This window comes from Ictidomys tridecemlineatus, unplaced genomic scaffold (genome assembly GCF_052094955.1).
Source record: "Ictidomys tridecemlineatus isolate mIctTri1 unplaced genomic scaffold, mIctTri1.hap1 Scaffold_85, whole genome shotgun sequence".
NCBI classification, from domain to species: domain Eukaryota; kingdom Metazoa; phylum Chordata; class Mammalia; order Rodentia; family Sciuridae; genus Ictidomys; species Ictidomys tridecemlineatus.
The window spans coordinates 168,858-191,838 of record NW_027526100.1 but is presented as its reverse complement, the minus strand read 5'-3'; the positions used below and the strand labels follow the sequence as shown (position 1 = coordinate 191,838).

The window sequence follows — 22,981 nt, the reverse complement described above, 5'->3', positions numbered from 1 at the left end:
TACCTGTAGTGGTGCTGTACTACATCATTCCTAAGTACAGCTCTCCAGTTCAAATTCCTAAGAAATTATTGACCCATGTATTAGTCGAAGATCAGGTTAAAATCTATTACTTTTTTGGCTTTTTAAAAAAGATTTGGAATAGAAATGGAAAGAGCATTTTGGAGATTCACTTTATTATACTTTATATAATGTTTTTCATTTGTACTTTTCCCTTCTTGATAGTTATCTTTTTAGATGATTTTAATTTGCTGTTGCTTCTCAAAGAAACATAAGTGAGTATTCTGTATTTCAGTAGGGTAGACTCTGTAATTTGGAATTTATCCAAGCAGGGCACTTGTTGTGAGTTAATTATTGAGTTGGAATTAAATATTTTCTACAAATTGGTATTTAGTAATATTTCAGATTAAGTATACTTATTCAAGCTTTCTTTTTAAAACGTTAAGCCTCTTCTAAGGAAAATAGTGAATTCTAACTTTTAATATGTTGAACTTAACTGGTTTCCTTTCTTTTAAAAAAAAGTTTTTTTTTTTTAAATTTAATGCGTGTGTGTGGTGCTGGGGATCGAACCCAGGGCATTTCCCATATAAGGCAAATCCTCTACCACTGAGCTACATCACTAGCTCTTGGCTGGTTTATTAGGCTGATGTATTCTTTACTTGAACATTTTGAAATCTTTTAAATTCTGCTGAAAATACTAAAACTATGATTGTGAAAGTCTGAGACATTTTTTTCTTATGTTAATTGCAGTAATGTACTGCTGCTTACTCAAGCATATCTCCCCACCACCACCCTGCAAAATTCCCTTCTGTTAAGCCACCCTTCAAGGCTTCACAGAAATCCCACCTCTCCCTGAAAGCTTTCTCTGCTTTCTCTATAGAGGCATAATTAAACTCTGCCTCCTCTCCTGTATAGAATCATTTTAACTATCCATTGTCAGATTCTCACATGTGTTATTTTCACTTGTATTTGTTTTAGTCCTCAAAGAGATTATGAATGGACTCTTCCCCCACCCCAGAGCCTATTGAATGCTTTAAGTGTAGTATGAACTTGGTAAGATTGTGTTGAGTTAAATAGATTTGAATGTTTTGAAGGAATCTTTTCCTATAATTTAAAAAATAACCTTTCAAAATTGAGGCAGCTGCCCATTTTCCTACCACAAAAATGAAACACGTCAGTCACCAAAAGCAAAATGCATTTTGATATTTGCCTGTGTGTCATCTTTTGAGGGTTAGCTTCAGGAGGTTGGTAGGTCTGTGCTCCAAGAGAAAAGCTGGGAGTGCTGAATTTTCCATGGTGGAGTAGCATCAGATGTCTGCCATGTAGTGATCCAAAGTGTGTAAGTCCTACCAAATCAGCCAATGAATCTCCAACCCATGACATGCTTCATACTTACGATAATGTCTTGTAAAATTCAAGCTCCTCTTCAATTCCTCCTAAGACATCATTGCTAGTATTGGTAGAAAGAAAACTCTATGTAAAGTTTAAGCTATTTTAAAAGAACAATAGAATCTGTTATTCCATAGTTGTTGAAAATGTAAACCTATAATACAGTTATAGAAAGTAAAACAGAATTTGTTTTAAAGCTATTTAAATTTGTTCTAAAGCTATTCACATAAATTAAATGTTTCATAGTACTTTAACTTGTAAAAATAATATAACAAAGCTATTATTCTAAAGCAAATACATCCTCTTCAGAGCTTTGATACTAAAGAAATGAAAATACTATTTAATTATTCTGTTACAATACAAATGCAAGATAACCACTGAGCCACATCCCCAGCCCTATTTTGTATTTTATTTAGAGACAGAGTCTCACTGAGTTGCTTATGCCTCACTTTTGCTGAGGCTGGCTTTGAATTCTTAATCCTCCTAAGCCTCTGGGATTACAGGTGTGCACTACCACACTCAGCCAAGATATTCTTAATAACCAAGATATTTTTCAACTTTTTTGTTTGTTTTTGACGTACTGGGCATTGAACCCAGGGGTGCTCTACCACTGAGCTATATTTCCAGTCCTTTGTATTTTTATTTTTTAAAACATTTTTAGTTGTAGATGGACACAATACCTTTATTTTATTTATTCATTTCATGTAGTGCTAAGGATTGAACCCATTGCCACATGTGCAAGGCAAGCACTCTACCACTGAACTACAACCCCAGCCCTTTTATTGTTTTATTTTTATTTTGAGACAGGGTCTCCATACATTGCTTAGGAAGATGAACTTCTAGTCCTCCTGACTCAGGCTTTTGGTACCTGGGATTACAGACACGTGCCACCATAACAGGATCAGCTTTTAAAAATTATTGTTATATACATTTTTAATGGTTGATTTTTTTGCTCATTTCATTAAACTCTTATTACAATATGATCATTTCTGTGTGTTTGTTTCTGGTATGAGTGAGACATGATCTTTTTGTTACCTGCTCCCCATTCTTGGTATCTATTCCATTGTTGTGTAAGTGATCAATATTTATTAATATTACTTATTAATATTGAGTTGATTTAATAGTTTAGTAACAATGATCATGCAGAAGTATAGAAAAGATGTTCCTGTATTAAAAATAAACAGTACTTCTTAGTGAGATAAGAAATATTAGGATTCTAGTCAACTAGATCAAAAAGGTCATGGAGAGAGTGAATGTCCATTTTATATTTTCCCTTGCCATTTTGTATACATTTATTTAGGCTGTAATTCTCTCAATAGCCTGTAAAGGAAGTAGCATTCTCATTTAAGAACTGGGGAGATTAGAGTATTTATGTAAATGTTCAAGTTATTGTTGTAATTGTAGGGCTAGGTTTTGGTTTAAAACTTCTACTTTGATCTCCTGCTGCTTCCCCTTTGCTTGTCAGACTTAAGTTCCCACAGTCCTTTCTGTGCCTTGAATAAGGCAAACTGTTTCCTACTTGGAACCTTTGTTGTTGCTCCAGCCTGTTCTTTAATACCTGGGAAGCCTTATGCTAGAGCCACTTATGGATGATTCCTCTCATCTCAGGTCTTGGCTCAAATGTCTTCTTACAGTTTAGTTTTGAAAGGCACCCTGTCTACCTTAGCTACTCTACCAGGTTCTCTCTGCTTTTACACAGCATCCTGCTTGTATCCTTCATACCACTAATCACATCTTACATTATCTTGTTTATTTGTTGGCATATTTATTGTCTACTTTTCCTTAGTAAGGTCTAAGGTCCAAATATGAGTTCTTGATTACTGTGTATCTTTAGCACCTAAAACAGTGATTGGAACATTGTGAGTACTCCGTATGCATTTGTTGAGAAGAAGAAAGAGATAAAGGATGAAGAAGAGCTAAAGGGAGAGAGAATAAGAGTGAGTAATGAGAATCTGGGTACAAGTTTCCAACTTCTTTCTCACTGTATGATTGACTCCTATTGGAATAAGTTATGTAATTACAACCTGTTCTTTTTGAATTTCCTTATTTAGGAACCCAATATGCCATACTCCTTTTAACTGAAATCTGCAAGACTCCAAAATTAAAGTCTGAGTAATTAGAGTAAAAACCATGGGTTGCCCAATTAATAATGCTAAATATTCACCTTGAAATAATTGCAGGTAGTCACTAGGAACCCATAAATTGGGAAATGAAACAATAAATTTCATAAAATACTTTTCCAGATACAGATAGAATTGTAGAACATCTGTCTGTAGGCTTACATGCCAGAAAGTAATCAACCAGGACACAAGAGGTGATAGCATTATGTTGTTTGATGACTTCCCTGAGGAGAAAGTCTGCTGTGTGTGTGTGTGTGTGTGTACACATGTGTAAATATATATATATATATATATATATATATATATATACACAAACATATATATATATATATATATATATGCATGTATATATGTGTGCACACATATACAATAAATTTCATCATAAAAGGAATATTGGAATTATAACCTTGCTGCTACAAACCTTACCAGTGTCATAAGTATTGAGGGAAATCTATTTAGGATAAAGAATAAGATGTGATTATCTATTTCTCTTTAATTAGTCATCTTCAGTATCAATCTTTTAATTAAAATACTTCAGGAGAAGAGGTATTCTCTTTCACTGGTACCCCATATCACCTAGGACCTTGTACATTGGAGAACTATTTTATGGTTCATTTTCTATGAGGGCTCTGAGACTTTCCTTGGAGATCTTACAGTACTCTGAAAATACTGGTACCTGCAGTCCACTATGGACATTTTTATTTTGCTAAGACACTCAGTAGTCAATTGCAGAGTCTTAAAATGATAGTGAAGCTCGGAATTTAAAATACATATATTAATGTGTGCTTAATACACTATAAAATATGATTAAAAGTATCAATTTAAGATATAACATATAAGACTAACTAATATATAAGACTTACATAACATGTAAGACTAAGATATAAGACTAATGTTTGTCTATGTCTTTATTCTAGTCCTAAAAAATATTCTCACATATAATAAAGAATTTCCATTTGATGTTCAGCCTAGCCCATTAAGGTAAATAAATAAGCATCCATATTTTGTCTTCTGATTTTATTATCTATTTTATGCCTGTTTTTCAAATATTTCTGTATTTTTTTCCCTATCAAATTTGGTATTGGTGATATGACTGGTAGCAATGAGATGATTGACATTGACATTTATATCAACATCAACCTAATAATCAGCATCTTATCTGGGAAGTTAGTGGCTATGAGGGTTAGCTGGTGTATTAAGTGGAGTAGCTCACTAATTTTTCTGTCCTTTTTTATATAGGAGAATTTTAGCCCCTGGTGAGGAAGAGCATTTGGAATTTGAAGAAGATGAAGAAGAAGGTGGTGCTGGAGCAGGGTCTCCTAATTCTTTTCCTGCTAGAGTGCCTGGTGGGTACAAAAAATGTACATTATATAATTCAAGGTCAGGTGTTTGGAACTTACTTTTGTACTTGTTAGTGGCGGGTAAAACATCTCCAGGTTTGCCAATCTTAAGCAAATTATCATGGCCATTCTGTTAGCAGTAGCTATCGGTTTATTGTGAAAGTATCTTACTATTTGTGTCAGGGATCCTCAAAACATCCCATGTTTAGTGATTGGCTAGGAATACCCACAGGATTCAGCATATAGCTGTACTCACAGTTGTATTCTGAGTCATTACAACAAGAAAACACAAGAACAAAATCAGCAAAGGGTAAAGGCACACAGGCAAATTCCAGAGGAAACCAAACTTCTAAGAGTCCTCTCCCAGCAGAGTCAAATATGTATTTGATTCTCTCAACATTCTTTCACACCTGTGAAATGAAAAAATATTGTCTATTGGGGAAGCACTGTAGAGATTCAGTGCACAAGACACTTATTGGGGTTAGCGTGAACCAAAACTACAGACTCCAGGAAGAAAGCAAGTGTTCAGCACAAACCATATTGTTTGCATGGACGGTTTAGGCACAGTGATCTTCTTAACAGGGCATGATGGGAATCCTGCTGAAATCCAGGTTCCCAGATGCTAGCCATAGACCAACATTGTAAGTAGGCTTTCTAGAGTAACTGTTTGCTATGTTAATTCTTTTCTTTATATATCTAGCTGTTCTTTAAATAATCATATATGATTGTGAAACCTGGACCTGGAGGAATAGATACTAAACAGTTGCCCTTAACAGGGAAATAAAGAATACATAGCAAGTCCTTTTTATTTTTGGAAGATCTTGACAAGGTTGTAAAATACCCTAGTCAAGCACCCTGATTAAATTATTTGCCTCTTCTACTTCTATACTTTCTTCTGTTCTTATAAAGTGCACAGTTTTTACTTCTGATGAATTAGTTCATTTTTGGAAGTGTAGAAATAGCACTGTACTATTGTGATGCATTTTTTTAAAAGACTCTATGCTTTATGGTATAATTAAATATAATATACATATCATCCAGAAAACTTCATAATTAAAGTCATATTCCAGTAATTTAAATACTCTTTGGTAGAAGACGTTTGAAATATAAACAGTATAGGCTTAGACCAATAAGATACCTGCGCTTTTGAGTCTAACATCTGCCAATCAGTAGTTAAGTGACTGTACTTAATTCTTTATAAAAGGAGATGTTGACAATGTCTAATTCATAGGGTCACAATGAAAATTAGGCACCACATACAAATCATTTGGCATTATACTTTTCATTTGCTGGGGTAGTGGTGGCTACTGTATTTTCATTATCACCTATAAATGATGCTAACAGTCCTACACCATAGGATTTTTAGAAAAATTACAATCACTATAAAATGTTATTGTTATTGTTTCTTTGGTACAAGGTAATTATTTCCAATCTGCTTGTCTTTATGAATAAAGAGCTATATTTTACTTGTTATATTTGTAGGAAATTCAAGATTGCTGAGATGATGAGGTAAATAAATTTGCTAAAATTTTTCTGCATTTTTTATTTCCTTTTCAAACCACATGCTGTAATTGAAATAGATTCCAGTTCTATAAATTTCTGGGTTTGGTTATTTGTTCACTAGTTATACTTCTGTAGCAAACAAGATCCTTAAAGCAGATGATGTAAGTCATGAAATGGACAGGTCTTTATGGGGTTCAGGTTGCTGAGTTGAAAAGAAACTCTGTAAATTAAGTCTATTTGCTATGAAAGATTAAGCCCAAAGTAATTAGATTTTTTTATTCTGATATAGCATTTTGGTATTTTATTTCAGAGATACAGAAAGCTCACTAAACCTTTCTATTCCATGAATTATTTTCCTCAAAGTAAGAAAGAGTACATATAGTTCAATTGGCTATATTTGATTTTTGATCATATTTTCCAGGGCCTGTGTCATTATAAAATTGAAAATGTCATTGAAGGACAATTTTACCTTTAACTTAATTGTAGAATGGGAAAAAAATTGTTATACTGTGGACATCCAAGATTTTATTTGTGATAAGGCTGTTGTGTCTACATTATCATGGCAGGGTGCTTCTAAGAATTATAACATTTTTATTACCTTTATTTTATGTAATTTATATAATTGTAAGTTTGTTGTACTTTTTTTTTTTTGGTACTGAGGATTTAACACAGGGGTACTTTACCAGTGAGCCACATCCTCAGCCCTTTTTATTTTTTATTTTGAGACAGGATTTCACTTAGTTGCTTAGGGCCTCACTTAGTTGCTGAGATTAGTCTTAAACTTGGGATCCTCCTGCCTCAGCCTCCCAAGTCACCTGAATTCCAGGCTTGTGCTATAGCATCTAGCTTATTGTGATCTTTTTAAAAAAAGATTTATTAAGGTGTCCCTTACATATATAAAAGGCATCTTTTTTAATGTACAGCTTTATAAGTTTTGACAAACACACATGGTAAACACTACTACTCTTAAGCTAATGAGATAAAGTATAATATATGAATATGGTATGATCAAGAGTAGTTAATTCCCATTTAAAATCAAAAATGGATTTTTATCCAACCTTTCTTGAAAAGAATAAAAAATTGTTGAACCTTTCTTTGACATTATTATCATTTTCAAAGCCTTCAATTCTCATAAGACAGTAACTTTTTTGTACTGCTTTAAACACTAACTGGCTTAAGTCCAAATAGTAGTTTAATTTTCTTAAGGTAATCTCAGTAGATTTCATTTAAATAGAGGATAAAAATTTATAACCTATTATTTATTACCTGAAAATTTATTTATCATGTTGAATATTAAAGCTTCTAAATGATAAACCAAAGTAATACAAATTTAAAAAAAAATAGCTCGCCAGGATTATATGCTTATAATCCTAGCTACTTGAGAAATTGAGGCAGGAGGATTGCAAGTTTGAGGCCAGTGGGGGCAACTTAGAGAGACTTTGTCTCAAAATAGAAAGAACTAGGGATGTAGCTAAGTGGTAGAGTGCTTGCCTCACCTGTGTGAAGCCCTACATTCATTTCCTAGTACCACATGCACAAATAGCCATGTCACAATTTTAGACAAAATTTAAAAAAACGTTTCTGAGTGACCTAAACATAAGCCTAGCAATCTCAACATTATTCTAGATTTGTATTGGTTATTCATCTTTTATATAATCTTAGATATGTACAAAAAATGTTTTTTTGAAACTCAAAATGAAGAGTGAATCTTACTTCTTTAATATCAAACCTGTACTTGTTTCTTTCCTGCATAAATATTCAATTCTGAGTTGAACTTGAGAGTTAAGCAAATATGTATTTCATTTTCAGCTAAAGTGCAGTTTTTTTCTTACCCATGCATATAGGAAGTTGAAAACTGCAACAAAATATTCATTGCTGTTCCATGAATATTAGGGCATCCTTATTTCACAGAATTTCAGAATATATTTAGGGTTAAACAGTAAATACCACCAAAGTGTGCAGATAGACTCTGGCTCTCCGAGCACATCCTTTCTCTCAAAGTCTCAAATTCTCAGACTGAGCCAAACAGTCAGAGCCAGAGTCCCTCATCCAGTCATGTACTTATATTGAAAGGAAAGGAAAATACCATTCAATGTTATCTGGTAGTTCTCCTAGCTGTTTTTCAATAGTTTTAAGGCTTGTTAATATTCTATTACTCTCAAGCAGTTTTGAAAGATTTCTTTTTTATAATTTGTTTTACATGTTTGTTTGTAGTACTGGGGATTGAAGTCAGGGATGCTCTACCACCTAGCTACATCCCCAGCTCTTTGATTTATTTTTTTATTTTGAAACAGGGTTTTGCTAAGTTGCCCACGCTGGCCTCTCTTGCCTTAACTTGCCAAGTTGTTGGGATTACAGGCATGCAGCACTATGTCTGGCTCAGTTTGTTTTGTTTTGTTTGTTTTGTTTTTTAATCCATGAATCTTATCACTTGAAGTCAAAAGGTTTTCTCCAGAGCTTTGCAGAAATTGGTTCATAGGAAATGTCTATTGAGTAGGCTCTTCATCAAGGCTCTAAGCAACATCTGGCCTGCTTTTTCTTTCTTTTTTTTTAAAGAGAGAGTGAGAGAGGAGAGAGAGAGAATTTTAATATTTATTTTTCAGTTATTGGCGGACACAACATCTTTGTTTGTATGTGGTGCTGAGGATCGAACCCGGGCCGCAGGCATGCCAGGCGAGCGCGCTACCACTTGAGCCACATCCCCAGCCCCAGGCCTGCTTTTTCTTGAAAGTCCTCTGGCCACTCAAATTTTTAACCCAACACCTGTAGTAACTCTTCCTTGCATGCTAAATGGCATCTGTGTATGAAGCATATACCCACTGATTCATCTTAGGTTTTGTGAGAGTATTTATTATTTTTTTCCAGATATGATGGTGACACTTAAGAATTCAGCCATTATCCAAATCACATATTTCTGAACACAGAAAAATACATATTTCTAGTACCAGTCAATAAAGAAAATAAAAACAAGAATATACTCATATAACCTATATACAAACAACTTTAATAAAGTATAATTTTTGACAGACCTAGAAATATTATTGTTTGAATGCTAATGACCCCTAAGATTTTTATCAAACTTTTAATATAATTTCAAAGTGAATAAACTTCTTATGATTTTACTCTTTATCTTGAAAGGTTGGAGCAGTTCCTCAACTACTAATCAGTTACCAACCAAAAGAAATTGTGCATGTGTTTTCATATTTTCACACAATTTGTATGTGTGTACAAATTGCAGATGTGCAGTACAAATTGCAAAATTTTTCTCTTGCTAGATTTTTAAGACCCATTTCATGTTTTGTGCCATTTACAAAATGTTATGACCAAATAATGATTTGACAATACCATTATTTTAAATTATGTTAAAATTATCCCAAAATAATAGAAAATATTATTTTTTATATATCCTTTTTATTGGATTTTAAAATTACAAAGAAATGTGCACTTAAAAAATGTGTGTGACAGACTTTGAATTGGTAGTATCAAACATCTGAATTTAATTGCAAGTATGATAAATCTAAAACAAAGAAGACATAAATATATAATCACACACATATGATAATGCTTAGTTTACATTTTAGATATCAGGTCCATCTCTGTCCTAAAAGTATGGACAACAAATTTTGTACTCCTTATTCATGACATTTAATTCACCAAACACCAAGGCAAAATGAAGACTGACTCACCTCTTATTGAAGTAAATGCCTGTGACAAACATTTGTACAATATCATGTAAAAAGCAAATTCAAATCAGTGTTTTAAAAAAAATATAATCTTTGGCAATTTTCCTCTTTTAATGTTCTTACCTAGACAATAATGTACTATTTTGGAACAAAGACTGTCATGCCATTTCCAATTTTGGACTAGAAATTGTCCTTATGGTATGATATGAGATATAAACAATAGAAATTTTTAAAAAGCAAAAATAAAAAGTTGAAAGAAAAGAATGACTTCCTCTTCTGCATGTGAGGACAGGGCCTTAAGGATCCCACTGACCTTCATATCCATGTCACTCCAGACTCATCCTCGGGTTGGTGGTCCTTTTATTGTCTGATTCTCCATGATCTCTATGGCTACACAGAGACTATTGAATGTGAGGCCATCCTACTTGATACTTAGACCTTCATTTTTCTCAGCACCCTCTTGGAACAAAGAAGTTATGGGCGGGGGGGGGGTGAGGGGCTTCAGATGTTCTCCCATTGTTTTTCTGTACCTGTTGCAGGTACAGTGGTGTTTCATTGCTCGGTCTGTGTCAGTGCTGTTGGGTGCCCAGCAGAGGCAGAGGCCTTACTTGCACAATTCCCTTTCCTCTCCACAGTGGCAGTTGCTGTAACATTCTTGGCTAGGTCAGATGCTTTTACACAGTTTTTAAAACATTCTTAAGCAAACTTGTCTATGTTTAACAAACAGCCATTTGGGGGATCCATAGCTACCTTCATAAATTGTTTTCCACAGATGAAGCACAATGAAATAGAGCAACTTAAGTTTTTACCCAAGTACCACCTGTTAATAAACAGTTTCCATCAACAAGATGGACTTTTTGGTATCCCCTATTACAGTAGTGTGGTAAAATGGTTCCAAACCTTCCAATTCGTTGTCATTATTTTATCAGAGTTGTCTTTAGGTTTAGGCTTAGAATCTTCCTCTCACAGAAAATCACACTGAATTCAGTAATTCCTTCCAACTCTTTTTGACACCAGTGAGAGCATGCTTGCTCTGGTTGGTGCATAAGAGGTGGTTGGGGGCAGATAAGTCAGAAAAAGACGTGCTTTCTGTGTTCAGTACAACTTGGGGCTCACCAGCTACCAATGGCTTCCTTTGTCTTGCAGTAAAAACTGAAAATGGAATTAACCAAATGAACACAGTCCTGCTGCTCACTGCTATATGAGTGTTAAAGACCTATCATATTGCTATCTGGGCTACTCAGTCTCTGTCCATTCCTGTGAATGTGCACTGCTCAGTGTACAAAGTTCAAATGTTACTATTTTTTAATCAATCCCTTATTTGGGAGTTCTTAGTGACAGCTCAATAACATCCCTGAGATGTTATTGAAAACTTGGTTTGGACAGCTGTAGCCATTTAGAGTTTTCCATATTTAAAAGTATGAGGCACAAATAGTGGCCTCACAAAAATGTCTATATTCTAATCCTGGGAACCTGTGACTGTTATGTTTACATGGCAAAAGGAACTTTGCAGAAGCTTGAGATAGGGAGGTTCTCCTGCAGTTCCTTTTAAGGCTTTAGGGACAATTAAAATAAAAATGTTAAAATGAGACATGATGGTTAAAAGCATGGAATCTGTAGCCAAACTGCTGTGTGATTATGGATAATTTGTTTTTCTATGCCTCACTTTTCACCTCTGAAAAATAGAACTAAACTATTGTTGTGAGGATTAGATGAGAGGAGTAGGATAGTATGTGGCACAACACAAATACTCACAAGTGTTAGCTATTTCTTATTTACATAGCAGTTCCATGTGGAAGAACATTTCTTCTGATCTTTGCTCTAGATATGAGAGCAGATGATCTAGCTGGAATAGCACAGTTTACACTGGATTGTGTGTAGTGATTTCTTTCTTATCCTTGTTAGTCTTCGAATTTTATGAATGTAGTTGACTTGTTCTCATATTACACTATGTAATTGGATATGTTAATTCTTCACTTAGAAATCTTCCTTTTAATGCATTGGCTCAATTTACAACTATCATGGTTCTATCTTTGATGCAAAAACATGCACCCTTTTCCATCTACCTGGGAGCTATAGATGGTATGGTATTATTCTAGTATTTGATCTTCTTTTATGTTTATTATTTCTTCACTCATTGATATAGATTCTCTAGCCATTTGTTTACTAGAGCATGATAACCTCTAGAACTGGAAATTCATTCATTCATTCAATAAAATATTTCTTCAACAAAGATCTGTTTATTCCTTGTGCATACCACAAAAGGAACAGTTCCCACACCTTTCAGGATGCTTATTGTGTAGTCAGCAAGACAGAGCCAAAAGCACATGATTATGATTAGAGATGTGCACCAATGTCGTAGGTTGGCAAAAAAGAAGGGCTGAGGGAGTTCATTAAATCTGGCCAGATTTACGACTCACTGAGTATGTAGGAGTTGACCATGTAGAGAGAGCACATCATAGAGCATTCTGAAACACCTTAAATAGGCACCTTTCTATGTAATCTATGATCTTAATTACAGTCAGCTTCCTTCATTATGGAACACAATGTTTGACATTCTACCTTGAATTAAACAAGAAATTCAGACTTGAAATCACTGCCTCCATATTAAATTATCTGAAGCATAATGATTACATTAAACCTTACTGTGTAGTCTCAGGCAAAAAGATTGTTGGTAAGGAATGTAGCATCAGCCCTACCATTTCAACTAAAAGATCTAGATAATGACAGCTTATAAAATTGACTCACCCCAAAGTAACAACAAGTTTAATATCAACTTGGCAAAAAATAATCTTAACATCAAAAAGACTTTTTGAAAGTTGTAAAGCAATCATCTTTTGAATGTCAAAACAGGTAGTAAAGAGGTAATACATAAAAGAGGTAACATTCTTGGGGGTTTTGGGGGGTGGGGTGGGGTGGGTTCTTTTTTGTCTTTTTTAGAACTGGGGTTCGATTCCAGGATTTTGCAAATGCAAGGCAGACACTTTGCCACTGAGCTACATCCCAACCCAACATTCTTAATGTATAAAGAAAAATTTTAATTGTAATAACCAAAGCAGAATACATGAGAGGAACAGACAATATGAGCAAGTGCGTGAGCGTGCACACACACACACACACACACACACACATTTTAAAAATACCCGTTAAACATATAAAAAGATACTCAACTTTATTTTTAATAAAAACATAAATTAAAGCTACTGTTGGAGAGTCTTAGGGGAAATAGATACTTATTAATCACTGGTGGGAATAGAAAAATGGTACAGTTCCTTTGGAGGGGAATTGAGCATTCTCTAACAACATATAAGTACATATTTTTTCCTTAGCAATCCCATTCCTGAGAATTTATTCTGAAGATGCACCCCCAAAATACAGGAAAAAGAGGGGAAAACATATGCATATACACAAGATTCTCTGTTTAGGTGTTTTTTATAATGATAAAAAAATAGAAATAATGTAACTGCCAAATGAAGATTGACTGAATAAACATAGGATGCTGTGGAAAATAATTCAGAAAATCTCCCTGAACTAATGAGTGATTTTTCAAATTATTGTTAGCAGAATTTATCAAGGTAGTTCACATTAGCAGATTAAGGGGAAAGATTTCATAAAGTTGTCAACAATGCAGAAAAAGTTTTCAGTTAAATTTGAAATACAGCCTTGATTTTAAACAATTCTTGGCAAAGAACAGAAAAACATCCTTAACTTGATAAAACATGGCTACATGACATTTACAGCCCAAATCATTTAATGATGAATTTGAACAAAACAAGATTATCTATTACTTCTTTTCATCAGCATTGTTTTGGAAGCCCTAGCTACTGCACTAGGACAAGAAAATGAAATATAAAAGGGGGGATGTTCTTTATTTGCATATTTATGAATATATAGAGAATATATGCAAAAACCTATTCATAACTCATTAATAAGATAATGCAGTTCCTGGATATAAAATCTGTACAGACAAATCAATTCTATCTCAAACAAGTAATAGTTGCTTAGAAAATGAACTATTATAATATTTATAGTAGTATTAAATAATATCAAGGACCTTATTATAAATTCAACAAAAGAAATATAAGAATTTTATGTAGAAAATAAACCTTTGTTGAAAAAATAAAAGAATATCAAAAGAAAATGAAACTGGAGCCATCTTGAAATTAGAGAAAAAGATGGAAGAGTGACTTAATAATTGTTATGGTTTGTGAGATGTTGAATTATACATTCTCTTTTACTTTTTTCATTTCTCTCAATTGAATTGTTTATGAGAATGCATTTTATAAAAACAGTGAAGTCATTATTCTTTTTTTCATTTGTTCATAATAGTTATTCTTGACATTAGATTTATTTGGACTAATTATAAATGCATGGAATATAATTTGCTCCAGTTCAGTCCCTTCACCCTCCTCATCCTCCCTCCCACTGTTCCCTTTCATCCACTTTACTGATCTATTTATTTACATTTTTTAAAATTAGTATCTTATAGATATTCAAAATGATGAGTTTCATTATAGTGTATTCACATATGTGCATTGGAAAGTTAGTTTGGGTTCATTCCACAGTTTTTCCCTACCCACTCCCCATTCCCTTCTTTTTCTTTTATTGATTTTATTTTTTTTAATACACGACAATGGACAATTCTTATTACACATATAGAGCACAATTTTTTTATCTTTGTATGAAGTATGTTCACGCCAATTCACGTTATTCATGTACTTGTTTTTTTTTGCATTACAATTCTTATTACACATATATACCACAATTTTTCGTATCTCTCTATATAAAGTAGGTTGACACCCAATTTGTGTCTTCAGACATGTTCTTTGGATAATGATGTCCATCACATTTATTAGGAGGCTAATCCCCTGCCTCCTTCCTTTCCCTCACTCCCCTCTTCCCTATCTAGAATCCATCTATTCATCCCATGCTCCTCCTCCCTACCCTATTATGAGTCAGCCTCCTTATATCAGAGAAAACATTTGGCATTTGTTTTTGGGGGATTGACTAACTTCACTTAGCATTATCTTCTCCAATGCCATCCATTTACCTGCAAATGCCATGATTTTATTCTCTTTTAAAAACGTTCATAGTGTATATATGCCACATTTTTTAAAATCCATTCATCCACTTAAGGGCATGTAGGTTGGCTCCACAGTTTAGCTATTGTGAATTGTGCTGCTATAAACATTGATGTGGCTATGTCCCTGTAGTATGTTGTTTTTAAGTCCTTTGGGTATAGTCCAAGGAGAGGAATAGCTTGGTCAAATGGTGGTTCCATTCCCAGATTTTCAAAGAATCTCCATACTGCTTTCCAGATTGGCTGCACCAATTTGCAGTCCCACCAGCAATGTATGAGTGTGCCTTTTTCCCCACATCCTCTCCAAAACTTATTGTTGTTTGTCTTCATAATAGCTGCCATTCTGACTGGAGTTGTATCTTAGTTTTGATTTGCATTTCTCTGATTGCTAGAGATGTTGAAAATTTTTTCATATATTTGTTGATTGATTGTATATCCTCTTCTGAGAAGTGTTTGTTCAAGTCCTTGGCCCATTTTTTGATTGGGTTACTTGTTTTTTCAGTGCTTAGCTTTTGAGTTCTTTATATACCCTAGAGATTAGTGCTCTATCTGATGTGTGAGGGGTAAAAATTTTCTCCCAGGATGTAGGCTCTCTGTTCACCTCACGGATTGTTTTCTTTTGCTGACAAAAAAACTCTTTTAGTTTGAATCCATCCCATTTATTGATTCCTGGTTTTAATTCTTGTGCCATAGGGGTCTTATTAAGGAAGTTGTGGTCTAACCCACATGATGAAGTTTAGGGCCTACTTTTTTCTTCTATTAGACGAAGAGTCTCTGGCTTAATTCCTAGGTCCTTGATCCATTTTGAGTTAAGTTTTGTGTATGGTGAGAGTTATGAGTTTAATTTCATTTTGTTGCATATGGATTTCCAGTTTTCCCAGCACCATTTGTTGAAAATGCTATCTTTTCTCCAGTGCATGTTTTTGGCACCTTTGTCTAAAATAAGATGATTGTAATTTTGTGGGTTAGTCTCTGTGTCCTCTATTCTGTACCATTGGCCTACCAGTCTGTTTTAGTGCTGAAACCATGCTGTTTTTGTTACTATTTCTGTGTAGTATAGTTTAAGGTCTCATATAGCAATACTCCCTGCTTCACTCTTCCTGCTAAGGATTTCTTTAGCTATTCTTGGTCTCTTATTTTTCCAGATGAATTTCATGATTGCTTTTTCTATTTCTATGAGGAATGCCATTGAGATTTTGATTGGAATTGCATTAAATCTATATAGCACTTTTGGTAGTATGGTCATTTTGATAATATTAATTCTGCCTATCCAAGAGCAAGGTCGATCTTTCCAGAAATAGTAAATAAATTCAGCAAAGGAGCAGGATATAAATCAATACCCATAAATCAAAGGCATTTCTGTATATCAGTGACAAAGCCTCTGAGAAGGAAATGAGGAAACTACTCCATTCACAATAACCTCAAAAAAATGATACTTGAGAATCAATGAAAGAAGTCAAAGATCTATACAATGAAAACTACAGAACCCTAAAGAGAGAAATCAAAGAAGATCTTAGAAGATGGAAAGATCTACACATTCCCTTCTTAAAAGGAGAAAGGGAGGAGGAGGGAGAGAGAGAGGGGGAAGGTGGGCAGGGTCAGATCAGAATATGATAGCCCAAAGGGTGAGGTTTTGGCCTGCTGAGAACTTCTAACTAAAGGAGATTGGAATCCCAAAAGCAACCTCAGCAGCAAAGCCTCTGCTCTCCTCCTGCCCTCCTGTCCATTCACCCTTCTCTCCCAAAGCCAGTCATAAAACCTAGAAAGCGCTCTCTCTCTCTTTTTCTTTCTCTTTCATTCCCTCCCTGCTATTCCCTTACTGTCCCCCTACCCTCCCTTACCCCTCCCTTACAAACCCTCATTCCAGACAGGACCTGCCTTAGGTCCAGAAGGAAAGAAAGCTATACAGAGAGGCCAAGAAGAATCTGACCAGACAGGGCTTGCTGGGACCCTGGCAGCCTTTTACCATTACCCCCTTTTCCAGTCATTTCTACATGGCCATACATTCTTCATGGAACATAAACAAAAAAACAGGAGTTTTCCCTGGATCTGTAGGTCTTTATTTCTGAAGGCTTTTAGGTCAAATAAAATTCTATTAAATAATTGTTATGATTTTTAAAATGTAAAGATATATACTAGTTCATAAATTAGAAGAAGCAGTTTATAAAGATAGACTCTTTCTGAAACTCATCTGAATTTTTATTGCAGTTCCTGGACCTTTTATACAGCTGTAGAATTAAGATACTGTATTAGTGGTAAGAGGATAAACAGTCCGGTAAGACAGAATAGAAAACTCAGAAAGTGATTGCCACATGATTTATGATTGAGGTGGGACTGCAGATCAGTGGTGGAAAATGTCAGTCTTTTTAATGAGTAGTGCTGAGACAATTGAGTATTTATGTGAAATTGAATAAAATTAAAGCTCCTACTATACACCGTAGTCAATAATTCTATGTGACATATAGAATTAAGTGTGAATGGCAAAACTATGCTTTCAAGATAATACCTTTATGATTTTGGAGTGGGGTAAGTTTTCTTAAATATGACATAAAAAGCACTGATTGTAAAGGAAGATATTAAGAAATTTGAATATTACTAGCAGTAAGTATTTATCATAATCAGAAGACACCATGGCAGAGAAAAGTCATTCTTAACATTCAAAACTAACACTTGGTGTTAGAAGTTAGCAATGGTTGCTATCTTTTGGAAGAGTGAATTGGATAGGGTGGGGGGAAGGACACTCCCAGGAGGCTGATCATATCTTTCCTAGATCTGATACTAGTTATACAGGTGTATTCACTTTGTGGAAGTTCAGCAAACTGTACTAACAATTTGTGCATTTTAAAATGTATATGCTCTACTTCAACAAAAAGTCTTTATAAAGGAAAACTACTAAGAAGCTATTTGTAAAACATTTGTCCAGCAAAATAATAGAGACCTCCTACAGCTCAATAAGATAGACATCTCAATAGAAAATCGAGCAAAATAATTGAACACACTTCAGAAAAGAGGAAATCATACATTTGATTTATTCTAAAAGGTGCTCAACCTTATTAATCTTCAGAGGAATGCAAATTAAAATGATTGATCTCTTTATACCAAAATTGGCTAACATGAAGAATCTGAGAAAACAGTACCTAGTGAGGATGTGGAGCAATGGGAACACTACTGCACTTGGGCTAGGAATAAAAGTTGGCACAACCACCTTGGGAAATGGATTGTCATTACATAGTAGGTATGGAGGTAACATGCCAGGTGACTTAGTGATTCCCCTGTTTCAGAAATGGGTGCTTATGGGCACTAGAAGATGTTAGAAGAGTATTTATAATAGCCTGTTAACTATATCCAAACACTTGAAGTAATTCAAATGTCTATCAACACAAGAATGTGTACATAAACTGTAGCATATTTATACAGCCATGTACTACATAATAGAATGAACTTTTCTGCAGAAAAATTCATATATGATATACATACATATGAATATGTATGTATATATATAAATATAAATGTATACATATTCACATTTTTCATAAAATTTCAGAAGTGTTTCTTAACTTTCTGAAGTTCATCCCAGATGTCCAGGTACAAGCCCCTCTTCTAAAAGTACCCTCATTTGTCAATCAAAGAAGATGCATAAAAGGTATTATGTATATATTTAATGATATCAGCCTGAGCCCATTTAGGTTTGTTAATGCAACAGTGGAATGCAGCCTCCAGGCCTTCCTATTATTGCATTTGTCTGTATTGTCTTCATATTTGTTTAAATTAGAAAGTAATACATTTTTAACAGCACTGTTGAGGTACAATTTGCATTTCATAACATTTCCCTTCTGTAAGTATAAAATTCATCGATTTTTGACACCTCTATAGAGTTTTGCATCTGCCATCACTATACAAGTTCAGAACATTCCCATCATCTCCCAAAATTTCCTCAAGCCACATTTGCCATCAATCAAATGTGTATTTTCAAATGTAGTGTGTTGATTACTTCATGTATTTCAAATAACTCATCATTAAAAGTAGCATAACACATTGTTGAATAGAAACTTGAAAAACATCAACCAAAATCTTTTGTTAAGTGTATTTTGAGGTTCTGTATACATACTTGATTAAAATCAGCTTATTTGCATCTGTTCTCTATTGGTAGTTTCAAAAAAGGGAACATACTGAACAGTTGATTTCTTCCTTCATATGTTCTTGGTGGGTGAATGTTGTCATGTTGTTCTGGGTGGGTTTTAGTTTTAAAAATTTTAGTTGGTTTTGGAAAAAATGTTCAGTTATACAAATGGCCATTTTATATGTCAGTCTGTATAGTACTAATTTCTGAGGGAATAAATCATACAAAATAGAATGAAGAATAGAAGTTAGACTATATAGTTAAATTAAAACATAAATATCAAATTGTAAATTATTTTCTTTATTAGGAGTAACTAAAGAGAAGAATGTATTGATCAACTGTGATATTAAATGTCTCAGACTTTAGAACAGTATAACAAGTATTTTAAAAGCTTTTCTTGTCTTTGTTCTACCACTTCATATTAAGATGCTGAATATAATATAGAAGTACATATTGAATATAAATATTATGTGAGCATATTATACTATTAGGTATCATTGGGCTTCCTCAAGTGATGTTTTTAACATACTTTTATTATACATACTATATACTATTATTATAGAAATTATTATTTCTGCTTAAAGGTGATTGTATGGTTGGGAAATGCAGATATATTATGTGTAAATTTAAATATTTTTCTAAAAATGTATAACATCAGATGTTCATGAATTTTGGAAATAAAAATACATAATGCCTAGCTAGTTCCTAAGAGGTAGGCTATATCTTCTGTTTGTGAAAGTATTTACTCTGCATTATTGGTGGAGCTAACTTTTATTGAGGTTTCTCTGTTGCCAGGTACTTTATTACCAAGGTTGCCATCAGAACCGGGAATGACATTACTCACTATCAGGATTGAGAAAATTGGTCTGAAAGACGCTGGACAGTGCATCGATCCCTATATTACAGTTAGTGTAAAGGGTAAATAACTGGCAAATTGCATTATGTTTTTTCTCATATGGGACAAAGTTTTTGACAGGGGATGATCTTGTATATGTGACAACTTACTTTAATGCATTCTATAATGAGGCAAAATCCTAGAAGAGATCATAACAGAACATAGTTCGAAAGACTTACAAAAAATATTTCCTACTTATACACTCACTTTTGCTTTTGAGTTTGTATAGATTTTTGCTCTTCAGATTCCATCTAACGTGCAGACTAAACATACACATTGTCCTTAAAAGCAGCTACAGCCTTCAGGATGTAGATTAACAATAGCACCCCTCACCTTCTCCTACCCAGTCTATATTCATTTCTCTCCACAAAGCCCAATGTCCTGTTTTCCCATCTCTCCTGCTTCAACCCCTTCTTCTTCCTGTGCTACTGAGGTATCTACTTAGGTGAGTCCTACAGAGGCAGATGAAAATCAGGGGACAGGGAAGTAGGGTGCGTCCATAACATCCATGCCCTGAAAGCAATCCCGTGGGATGATGATGTGATTAAGGAATAAATTATACCATTTTACAGAAATAACTATAGTTAGTACAAACGGCTTATTTTAATCTATAGTTTTGCACCAAAGGAACAGATTGGTGCTGAAATTAAATGGAGGAACTTTTATCAATTGACCACAAAGAAAAACATTTATTTAAAGAACAGAATCCACAGCACTAATACTGGTACACTTTTAAATTCCGATGTTACCAGTTATCAAATATATAGTATACTGGAAAATATTTACATTGTTTGATAGGCCATTTGTAAAACTGCATACTCATTCAGAAAGTATACTTAAAACACAAAAATATTTAATGATGTTGTAAATGTTAAATTACCTTTGCATATGTTAAACTGAAATATTTTTATGTAAATATTTTTTAATTATTAAATGTACTAAATTGTTTTTGAGCTTTTTGAGACACATAAATGAATAACACATAAACACTGAGGAGTTATTAAATGAGTCCATGTTGCATTTGACTAAACTGAGATTTTAAAAACCAGAAAATTAAAACTATATATAACGTACCATCTGGTTGTTGTAAATTCAGGGTATGTTGTAAACAGTATAACCAGAATTTAGATAATATATATGAAAAATTATTCATTAACAAAAGGGTTTTTGTTGGCTGTTCTCATCCATTTTTGGTTCTTAACAGGGAAATTATGATAAGGTTAGGTTTAAAGGCTTTTCTAAATAAGTCATACTTGATCAAAGTTAGAAATTGGTGGCAGAGCTCCATTGTGGCAAATTAAATACTCCAGATTTTTTTTTGCATAGAAAAATATAGTGGGCTATTCCCTAAGAAAAACATGTTTGTTCTTTTTACCACTTCACTATGAAGATCAAGTTTTGTCCACTTGGCCATGTAAAGGCTTCCTTGTCCCCTTCATGAGGACTCCTATCCAGTCTATATTCATTTCTCTCCACATACCCCATGAACTTCAACAACTGTCACATACTTGCTCACACCAAATAGGAATCTCTTAACCTGAGAATCTCCTCTCAGCTCTTTCCATGCCTCTTTAGGAACTGTAACCTTTGCAGTTTCTATATTTTCCGTCTGTATATGTGAATGCTCATAAGCAGAAACTTTTCTCCAGATCTGAATGGCATAGATTTAACTCCTGTGCAAGATACTCCTGTGGCTTCAAGAAAAGAAGATACATATGTTCATTTTAATGTGGACATTGAGCTCCAGAAGCATATTGAAAAATTAACCAAAGGTTTGTAATTATCAGTTACTGACTTCTTAAGGACACAGTACTTATCTGGGTTTGTGTTCATAGTGTACTTAACACAAGATCTTATGTCACATAGTTATGAATATTGACTTAAAGTCAAATCAATTTTTTTAAAATATGAGAATTAGCAGTTGCATTATCTAGTTGTGTAATAATGTGGTAAAATATTATTTGATAGGGAAGTTTTTCTCATAATACAGAGTTAAGGAAGCAGGTTCTCTAATAATTACCTTAAGTCCTTTTAGGAACCTAATGATTACTTTCTAACAGTTAAATTATTTTTTTTCTTTCAATAAGATGCATTGGGTAAAAAGATAGTATAACTGGCAGTTAGTTTGTAAGAATATGGAAAGGACAATCTGGGCGTGGTTGTTTCAGGAGGGAGAGAAATGATATAAGGTAGAATTTTTTTTAAAGGAACTCTTAAATTTCTATTCTATCTAATATAGGTGCTTATTGAAACAATTTTTATAGGTACTGCTGATACTTAAGTAACTTCTGTTTTTTTGTGGTATTTAATATTTTATATTCTTTGGTAGTTTATGATTCTACCTGTGTACATAACTTACATTCTTGCTATACAATTTTGTTGTACTTTGTAGAATTAAATGATATGGAGAAATGTCACTCAGACATGCTAGTACCAGAGCTTGGAGTGACAGCCACAGTGAGTTATCAACAGTTGTGTCATCAGACTGTTTGACACATTACTTTGTAAAATCATAGGCTTCTGGTGACACATAAGAAATGTGTGGTCTCTGGCTTATGTTGTTTGTTTTAATTCCTTAGGTGCAGCTATCTTCTTTGAATTCAAACACTACAAGCTTACAAAAAGGTTTACCAGCACCAAATGTTTTGCTTTCATGGAGATGGATGAGATTAAACCTGGGCCAACTGTAATAGAACTGTAAGTGATATACATATAGGATTCATACTGTTCTAATGGTTACTAGTTCATGTTTCTTCTTAGTCCCTCTTATCGAGAATGTAACATTGGAGTAGATCAATCATCAAAGTATTTTAAATCTATTGTGGTTACAGATACAAGAAACCCACTGACTTTA

At 33.8% G+C, this 22,981-nt stretch overlaps 1 protein-coding gene across 1 annotated transcript; it reads left to right on the top strand.

Moving 5' to 3' along the window:
- The first annotated feature begins 1,397 nt into the window (after positions 1 to 1,397).
- Positions 1,398 to 22,843, top strand: LOC144374738 (axin interactor, dorsalization-associated protein-like). The gene is made up of 6 exons (XM_078037486.1): positions 1,398 to 1,404; positions 4,424 to 4,487; positions 4,746 to 4,852; positions 20,028 to 20,150; positions 21,777 to 21,899; positions 22,707 to 22,843. The coding sequence occupies exons 1-6, from the start codon at positions 1,398 to 1,400 to the stop codon at positions 22,826 to 22,828; spliced, it is 546 nt and encodes a 181-aa protein (XP_077893612.1). The 3' UTR covers positions 22,829 to 22,843.
- Positions 22,844 to 22,981: the final 138 nt, after the last annotated feature.

Bases quoted from the DNA above. Each gene is read 5' to 3' on its own strand.
- LOC144374738 (XM_078037486.1), top strand. The intron at 4,853-20,027 runs GTGGGTACAAAA...CTCTGTTGCCAG, and splicing joins TTTTCCTGCTAGAGTGCCTG to GTACTTTATTACCAAGGTTG. The intron at 21,900-22,706 runs GTTTGTAATTAT...TTAATTCCTTAG, and splicing joins TATTGAAAAATTAACCAAAG to GTGCAGCTATCTTCTTTGAA.